General features: G+C 35.6%; 1 protein-coding gene across 1 annotated transcript in view; it reads right to left on the bottom strand.

The window, feature by feature from the left end:
• Nucleotides 1-5,931: 5,931 nt before the first annotated feature.
• Nucleotides 5,932-10,032, bottom strand: part of LOC119838096 — a 36,025-nt gene continuing 31,924 nt past the window's right edge. Inside the window, exons 45-51 of the mRNA XM_038363907.1 lie at nt 9,690-9,788; nt 8,743-8,830; nt 8,122-8,281; nt 7,875-7,887; nt 7,457-7,537; nt 6,855-6,917; nt 5,932-6,250 (exon numbers count right to left, since the gene is read on the bottom strand). Of these exons, the coding sequence (XP_038219835.1) occupies nt 6,167-6,250; nt 6,855-6,917; nt 7,457-7,537; nt 7,875-7,887; nt 8,122-8,281; nt 8,743-8,830; nt 9,690-9,788 (588 nt within the window). The 3' untranslated portion in view covers nt 5,932-6,166. The remainder of the gene's footprint in view (nt 6,251-6,854; nt 6,918-7,456; nt 7,538-7,874; nt 7,888-8,121; nt 8,282-8,742; nt 8,831-9,689; nt 9,789-10,032) is intronic.

The raw sequence follows: 10,032 nt of genomic DNA on the forward strand, positions 1-10,032 counted from the left end.
AGACTGCCTTCCGAACCGGTGGTAAATGTTATAACTGTGTTATGACGATTCAAAAGTGCTTCTAGAAGTCTTATTGAATAAATAAATGTTGGTGTGAGTTTGAAATATTAAAATTATTTACAAACGTCAAGAGAGAATCGTTTATTTAATGATTTTTAAATGAATATTCCAATAATTAGGTAAACCGATACTGTAGGGAACGGAGCTGGCTGGATTTTATGTGCATAACACAATGCCCGCTCTAAGCTGTGTTAGTTACGGGCTAGTGATGCGCGCGTATCGATATATGCTATAATATATATTACTAGGTGACCCGGCAAACGCTGTTCTGCCTTACTCTTATCTTTTAGAGGGATGAAAAATAGATATTGGCCGATTCTCATAGATACCGGATAAGCACAAAAAATTTCATCAAAATCGGTCAAGCCGTTTCGGAGGAGTATGGCAACGAAAACTGTGACACGAGAATTTTATATATTAGACTAGCTGCACCCGGCAATCGCTGCTCTGCCTTACTCTTATCGTTTAGTGGTATTGGTAGTGTAGTGGATGTTAGCCGATTCTCAGACCTACCCAATATGCTTACCAAATTTCAGAGGAATCGGTCAAGCCGTTTCGGAGGAGTATAGAGACTAACATTGTGACACGAGAATTTTATATATAAAGATTAGATTTTTGACTGACATCAAACAGATTATGGGTTAGATTTATAGTAATTATATTAGGGTTTCACCCACGTAAATCCGTATCCCGTAGGAATATCGGGATACAAAGTTGCCTATAATGTGTTCTAATCAAATGGTTGGTTCACAAATTACCTATCTTTAGTTCAAAATTGCAAAAGAAATTAATCACCCGTCAATATATCACTGTGTCCATTCTATTTTTTACGATTTGTTGATATAGCGTTACTCTCCTATCCTACTAATATTATAAATGCGAAAGGTTGTAAGGATGCGTGTGTGTTTGTTGCTCTTTCACGCAAAAACTACTGAAGCGATAGCAATGAAATTTGGTGCGTAGACAGCTGGACAACTGGAATAACATATAGGCAACTTTCAATCCCGATATTCCTACGGGATACGGACTTATGGGATGAAACCGCGGGGCGCAGTTAGTTATCGATAAATTATCAACATTAAACGTAAAACTATCGATAACTTATAATGTACTTCATTTAATTACCTCTACCATGACGAACCAGGTCCACGAAAATCTATAACACAACCGGTGTTTATGAGATGCATTCATCGGCCATTTTGAAATTATATTTTTATAACTGAACTAGCTGTTAGTTCGGCTTCGTCCGTAATACATATATAGCCTGTAACTCACTGAATTTGGTGTTTTCTAAGGGTGAAAGAATTTTGAAATCGGTCTGGTGGTTTTTCATGAAAACGTTACATACAAACGATAATAAAGGAGTTTCCTATTTATATTTTTTACTCTTTATTTATTTATTTATTTTAATACTTTTATTACACATTAATTATAGAAAGAAGAAAAAAGAAAAAGAAAATATAAACAATAGTTAAAGATAATATATAACGGTGCGGCCTTATCACTTTAGAGTGATTTCTTCCAGGCAACCCCTTAGGTTTTTAAGTTTTTTTAAACGATTTATTACTTGTTCAGTATAATGACGTTTTCCGTTAGAACGTGCTTTCACTAGTTAGAACCAGTTGTAACTGGATGTCTTATAAATACTGTCAAAGTCAGTCCAGTGTTTCTACAGATTAACCGAATCAAACAAATGGACGGAAAAATATTGCCGAAGAATGTTTTTTGTTACGTATACCGTATACGTCAATATGTTTATTTAAATAATGACAACAAACATACTAATTTTCTCAACCTCAACTTCCATATTATAATTTTGTGACTATAAAATACACGTTATTGCATGCGTGATGCGTGTAAAGCCACATTGCGTGGCTAGTCTCGCAAAAGCACGCGTCCCGGAAAACACCGCATAGCTGTATCAACCTCGAATTTCATTGTCATTTGATATGTTACATTCGGACATGGATCCTACAGAGTGAACCCCACGCATCAAACGCGCCGGCATTTGACAATTATTTTTTTAATAAATCAAAAGAGCTTTAAACGTATCAAATTAAATTTAGTTAATTAAATTCTTAGAAAGCTAAAAAGCGGACGGCCGATGGCCGTTCGCGGCAAAAAGCGCGTAATTAAAAATTCGGGAGAACAAAATGGCTGACGGCGGCGCATGCGCGGAGCGGACGTTTCTCTTATGCTTTATAATAACAGTTATATCAATAGATGTTATTTAATCATTGTATGGTTTTAGTGATTTAGTGTTATTATTTATTTATATGGGTATTCTATTAAGATATTTATTTATTTAACTCTTTATTGTACGTCACAAACGATGACACAATTGGAAATAATTTCACGACAACTATATCGGCGGCCTTATTACTGTGCAGTGATCTCTACTAGACAACCACGGGAGAAATTTAATCGAAGCGAAACATTAGTAAAAATTTCATTTTTTTTCATTTAAACGTTGGTTAAAAACTCTTTTGTAATTTCTTATTTAATGATTTTCTCAATTAACAAATCTTTAGCTATCTGTTTGTAAAAGATTTGTTTTAATCGATCAAACAGCTTCGCAGTTTATACCTGCAGTCACATACACACACACACACACACACGCAACAATTTTTATTACTCAAATAATTATTAAAAGTTATTTCCATTTAAAAATCTTCCCCATGATGGAAATGAATATTTCCGTAGGCCATAAAATGATAATTCCGAACTCCCCAAACCTAGGTTCCCTCTCCCAGTCAGCTCTCCACGGGTTGTGGAACCTATCCTATCTCAAAACAAAGAAATCACACAATACACAAACAAATTAAACTACATTTAAAACACGATATGAAAATAATGTATACTATATTTAGTATAGATTTTTTTTTTCATTTCTTATTAGAAAAACTTTGAAACGTTAGAAAGCTTTTTTTCTTCTTCTAACATAGTCTTTTTTGTCAATCCGGGCGAAGCCGGGGCAAGGGGCTTATATTTATTCCCTTGTATATCCTAACGACCGACGCGCTCGTGTGTCCCACTAATTATAATGTTGTTTCAACTTGTCCATACATCAAGTTCTCTCGTCGCTGACATGTTCCGACTTCTGCAGTGTGGTATTTGGCGAAAGATAGAAAAAGATACGCTAATGATAAGAAATATAGGCTCTTGGAATCTTTTGGTTGTGTGTGTGTAATAGATTTATCTATGACAAGCTGTTGGAGCAGCTTCGCGTGGTTAAAAAAAATATAATTTCATGGTATGAACTTTCATCCCCTTTTTTATCTCTATGGGGGTAGGATTAATCAAAATCCATTCTTAGCGGGTGCCTACATCATAGTGGCCATCAGCATACCAAATTTCAGCACGGTCGGTCCAGTAGTTTGGTCTAGGCGTTGATTGATCAGTTAATTTTGAAAGAGAATTCTTCGGTATGTATGTAAGCGACTCCTTTAACTTTAAACGGACAGATTTAATTCGAACTTTGTACACTAATCAAAGATCGTTGAGAATACAATAATTTCATGAGTTTATCTTACTGATTGGGATTGGCAGGGTTAAATAATTTCCTTACGTATATATTCTATTTATGATCGCCAGGATAAAAAAATATCTTTTTAAGTATACTCCGTATAAGCAAATAAGACAATTTAGTTGATTCTATCATTAAAACGAGCTTTTTTGGTTTATTTTGTAACTTTAATTAGCCATAACCATCACCAATCCAATAAAATCGAATCGAAATCATATAATTTATATAATTGTACACGGTGGCAGGACTTGCAAGTAATGTTACCCTAATTAATCACCCGTTAAATGTATCTATGTCATTCACAGTTTTTATGGAGCAGGTGCGAATGTTGGATAGGATTTTTTATAAATAAAATCCTTGTTTAGCAAGATATACCGCCTCCTTGGTACAGAGGTAAACGCTTGAGCGTAGAACCGAGGGGTCCTGGGTTCGATTACCGGTGGGAACAATGAAAAAAAAATGTCTCGGTCTGGCAGGACACAGAAGGCTGATCACCTACTTGTCGATAAAGAAAATCGATCAGTGAAACAGATGTACATCATCTGCCCCATACCCCCTGTAGGGGACTTCACTTTAGCAGGTTATAAAACATTGCAGGATATAGAATTTAATACGGAGGATCGAAACTAGTTTTTTGCCTGCATTTTGCTTATCAGAAACGGTGTCTGGAATATGTGGAATTATAAAAATAGACCAAAAATAGAGCTTCACTAGAAATCAATATGTACTTATCCTATCACAGTGTTAGTTACCATACGCTTCCGAAACGTCTGGACCGATTTTTATGAAATTTTCCGTCTATATCGGGTGGGTCTGAGAATCATCACATCTATTTTTCATACCCCTAAAAAAAGTCTCTCTATCTACATAAAAAATTCGAATGCATTGCTAATCGTTAAATTCAAAAACATCTCAACCAATTCGGCTATTGTTAAGGCACTGGTTCTTATGGAGGGAAAAGACATACCGCGGGCGGGAACCCGTTAGTGTCAGAAGTCCAACTTGCATTTGATCGATTTGTTATAATCGTTAATATTTCACGAAGGTTTAATATATATTTGTAAGCTGCTTATAACGGCATGGTTGAAATCTCAGATACGGAACATTTGCTTCTTTATAAAGAGTAAATAAAACTGACAGCTATTTGACACACAGCCACACACACATTCAAAAACATACACACACACACACAAATGTAAACACGCACTAACACACACATATACAAATATTTTACTTATTTCTGTTTTTCTCTTTTCATTTTTGTTGTGTTTGCGTTGTATAAAATCATCTTATTTTATTTCTACACCTATAAATGTTAAATGGAAGATCGGAACCTCCAGACACAAGCATTTTTTGCTTACAAATATATTAAGACTATCATTTAAATTATAAAACAAATAATTTTAAAGATATAAAATGTAATGTAACTTTGTTTTAAGGAAGAAGCCATCGACAGCCGAAACATAGTTCCCAACTAGTCCGATAGTCAGTGGGTCATATAAAATACTAGCTGCACCCGGCAAACGCTGTTCTGCCTTATTCTTATCATTCAGGGGGATGACAAATAGATATTGTCCGATTCTCATAGATACCTGATAAGCACAAAAAATTTCATCAAAATTGGTCAAGCCGTTTCGGAGGAGTACGGCAACTAACATTGTGACACGATTAGTCTATATAAGTACATAGAGATATTACTTTATTTTATGTCAGTAAATATATTTATTATTATTTAGAATTTCGAATGAATACGAAAGACTACTCAGAGCGCCATCTAGTTTTAAATTTAGCAATACGTAAATGTTAACCGGATAACTAAGAAATGTAGGTGCATAAAATATGATCTTTTATGTATCTTCAATTTTATTTCATAAGTTCGAATTCAATAAATCGAATCCAATTTCTATATATTAAATCAAACTCTAGCAAAACAAACTCTTCAGCCTGTCGCGCTCCTCTTTTGATATGAAAATCGCTTGAGAACTACAGGACAGTTCTTTGGCATGATTAAAATGAGCAATTACAGAGCTTGCCAGCTCTTCTCTGTTCAAATGTGCTTCTAGAAGTCTAATAGAATGTTCCGAGTTTGAGTTTGAATGAAATGTAAGAACCACAAACCGTATTAAACCACATTTCAACAGAATTTCTCTTTTTTTGAAACCTAACATTTACAAAATCAGTGAAGTAATTTTAATCATTTAATTACCTACTTTATTTAGAGGAATAGGATGCAACTTCGTATGTAATTTTTATCAATATATGACTACATATTACTATCTCTATCTCCCATTATCTAAGAGTTACATATTATAAGACTAATTCTTAATAAAAATAAAACACACCAAAACAGTTTACAAAATTTATTACAATAATTTCACTGTTACGAATGTGGACTTAAACAATTCAACGTTACAATTGCGCGGGAAAAGTATTTAAAATAGCGCCATCTATTAGAAAATACAAGAATCAATTCAAACGTGTAACATACGGATCATATAAAACTGACTTAGTTTTAACAAGTCCGCTAGATGGCAGTAATGCAAAATATATATATTTTTTTTTACAAATTTTTTTATTTATTTATCTTTCATGCTGATTCAATCTACGAAGGCTTGTAACATCCATTCCGTATATGGCAAAATGTGCTGGCTCTTCGAAGTGTACCTGAAAGACATATGTATTTATAAAAAATATATAATATATACTAATATATATAATATATATTATCTATACAAATATTATAAAGGTGAAGAAGAATTAAGATGGTTGTTTGTTTGTTTCCTTGAACGCACTAATCTTAGGAACTACTGATCCGATTTGAAAAATTATTTCCGCGTTAGATATTTATTGGAGACGGCTATAGGCTATATATGTACCACCACCATACTAGCTAATGCCCGCGGCTTCGCACGCGCTAAATTCGGTGTAAATTAATAGATTTTATTATTAACCTTCCTCTTGAATCACCACCTATTATAAAAAAAACAACCCATCAAAATCCACTGCGTAGTTTTAAAAATTTAAGCATACATAGGGACAGACAGAAAAAGCGCCTTTGTTTTATAATTATAAATGCGAAAGTTTGTTAAGATGTGTGTACGTTCGTTGCTTTTTCACGCAAATACTACTGAACCGATTGCAATGAAATTTGGTACGTAGACAGCTGGACAACTGGAATAACATATAGGCAACTTTTTATCCCAATATTCCTACGGGATACGGACTTAGGCGTGTGAAACCGCGGGGCGCAGCTAGTTATTAATATTACCTCTTTCTCTTCCTTCGAATCGTCAAATGCGCTTTCTTTCGATTTATCGGCTAGCACCTTTACCTGAAACACAAATTTTTAAATTTATTAACATTTCGTATTATGATTGAACTTCCAGCAAATCACACTAATATTATAAATGTGAAAGCTTAGTGTTCGTTTCGATGTTCGTCCGTCAATCGCGCCGAAACTAGTGAACGTATTTTGATAAAATCCGGTATACAGACAGGGTATAGCTCATACCCTGGGTGATAGGATAGTTTTTATCCCGATTAAAAGTTCCCTTGGGGTAAAACAGGAATCACGATATCCGCCAGGAGACGGGGCGAGGTTCTAGTAAACTAATCCTACTAACATCCTACTATCCTACTTCCTACTTTTAATATTATAAATGCGAAAATTTATAAGGATGTGTGTGTGTGTTTGTTACTGTTTCACAGAAAAACTACAGAACCGATTTCATTGAAATTTGTTGTGTAGACAGCTGGATAACTGGAATAACACATAGGCAACTTTTACCCCGATATTCCTACGGGATACGGACTTGCGCGTGCGAAACCGCGGGGCGCAGCTATTAAATATATATATATAGTAAAAATTACCTCCTTCGAATCGTTGTCGTCATTCTTAATCTTCAAAACCGGCGGTATATTCGGCCCCAACTTTTCACATAACGTTCTCACCTGTATTTTATTGTTTAGTTTATAATAAACATAACATTTAAAATTTACAATAACACAATGAGAAGACTAATTCAAAACTAAAAACGATGTTTTTCTAATTTGAAAAAAAAAATTAAAATCTTTCTACATGAAATTGCCAGCAGCTCCGTATAGATACAGAATGAAAATTTATATATTTATTATATTATACCTATATAAGAGCTGCTACAAATATATAGAGCTGATAAAAAGCAACATGAAATTTTCAAATCTGTATTTATATGGAGCTGCTAAACACAACATACAAGAAATTTCCCACTTTATATCTATATAAACTTTTACATACAAACGACATTACGATGTATATAAAGCTTTGAAACAAACAATTTTTTTCAGTTTTTCTTCGATATAGTGCTACTAACAACGTATACGACATTACGATTCATATAGAGCAGCTAAATACAAACGACACTACGATCTATATAGAGCTGCTAAATAAACGAAATTGCCAGTTTTACTTCTATTTAGTGCTACAAACACTGTGTGTACAAATACGACATTTGGAATTATATAGAGCTGCTAAAAACACAAAAGATATTATAAACTATATAGAGTTGCTACACACACGACATTGTGATCTACATAGAGCTGCTAAAACATTTACATTGGGATATTGCGAGAAGCAAGCCCTCGCGCGTCCCGTGCACGGCGGCGCTACGGCCCGACCGTATCTATCTCTATCCGCCGGATCGAACATGTAGTAACCTTTTTTAAATAATTATTATTTTAATAGAGAAACCCAAATGAAACAGCTCTCTCAGACAAATCCTAATCCTACTAATATGTATGATGAATGTAAAAGTGTGTTTGTTTGTCATTCTTTTACAACGCAACAGAACGTTTCATATACATAATTGTTTGAGTGACATAGGAATAAACCATTTTGATTCGAAATTGACTCACTTTGAAATTTGTAAATGCCGATAGATGGCGTTCTATTAAAAATTACCGCGGGCAACAACTAGTGCATAAGCTAGCTTCACATTGATATTAAATATTCATTAGCTTCGTCTCTTCTCTTCCGCATGTATCCCGTAAGCATCCTTCAATTCCACTTTCTTCCCTTCTAGCCTTTTCCATTTTCTCCCATCCACCCCTCTTTTTTTCCCCTTTTCCGACCCCCAAATCAATTACTACAGCCAAGCCAACCAACTACTCCAATTTACCTCTGGGCGTCCTAAACAGGGCCACAGCAAAATCACCAAGGCCCGCCACTAAGACCCCGGAGCGCTCCTCGCGGAAGAACTCCGACACCTTTTGGCAAAATGACCATTATCTTGTGCTTATAACACAGCTTGTACACTTTTTTTTTGTATGTCACAGCGGGCAACTGAGCTGGTGGTTCGCCTGATGGTAAGCGATCACCACCGCCCATGAACATTCGCAAAGGTAGTGCCTCTTCGAATGCGCTGCCCGCTTTTATGGGATAAAGGAAAAGGAAAGGACTAAAGACTGGAAAGAAGGGATGGACTGGGATGGGTGAGGAAAAGGAAATGGGCCTCCGGCTCCCCCAAGAATTTAAATAATAGAAAAAACTTTGATCACGAGGCGGGATTCGAACCCGCAAACTTTTTGCCAAATCGATATAGCAACGCCTAGCCTCTCGGCCACCCGTGATCCCGCTACAGTAATCAATTTTTTTCTACACTTTCGGTTTTATGTACCTAAGTGGCACCCCGCGCCATCTATTGAGATGATTACGAACCATCACAACTAATATAAAAAAAATATTTTAATGATTACTAACGAAAATATATAAAAGAAAAGGAAATATCTAGGAACTGCTTATCACGTTTACCGTGCTAGCACCACCAAAGTAAACCAAAATATATAATTTAGTTGGAGTCGAGCTTCGGAGAAGGAACCACCCGTCCACAGAAGATCGTCACTAAATGCCTGATAATGTCTCATTCGCCGATTGGGGGAGCCGCAGGCACGTATCGTTTTCCTTACCAGTCCTTACCTTTACTCCCCTAATCTTTCTTCATTCCGCACCATTTAAAGTCGGCAATCCATTTGTAGAGGCATAGGTCTGTCCATGGGCGGTGGTAGCGCTTACCATCAGCCGAGCCGCCAGCTCCATTGCCGACGGTGACATAAAACACAACATTACCTGATCAATAAGATCGTCATCGACAATACCCTTCTGCCTCGCTCTGTAGACGACGACGCGGCACACACAATTGCCGGGAGTGTAGAACTTGCGTAACACCTGGCGACATGCGATTTACACCTTGTATAGTGATTTGTTACCGCTCGGCGGAAATGCATTTTAGAGTTTTAAAATGTGCTCCTAAATTCTACCTTCAATTTGTTGTTCCATTTTCCAATTATATATTCATTTAATTTAGTTATTATTAATGTAGTCCCATCAGATTGTTAATATCTATACCTAGTCTTGCCATAAATATTGTAATAAAGAAAAAAGAAAATTGTTAACTGCAAATAACATTTAT

Source organism: Zerene cesonia, unplaced genomic scaffold (genome assembly GCF_012273895.1).
Source record: "Zerene cesonia ecotype Mississippi unplaced genomic scaffold, Zerene_cesonia_1.1 Zces_u001, whole genome shotgun sequence".
In the NCBI taxonomy this organism is placed as follows: Eukaryota; Metazoa; Arthropoda; class Insecta; order Lepidoptera; family Pieridae; genus Zerene; species Zerene cesonia.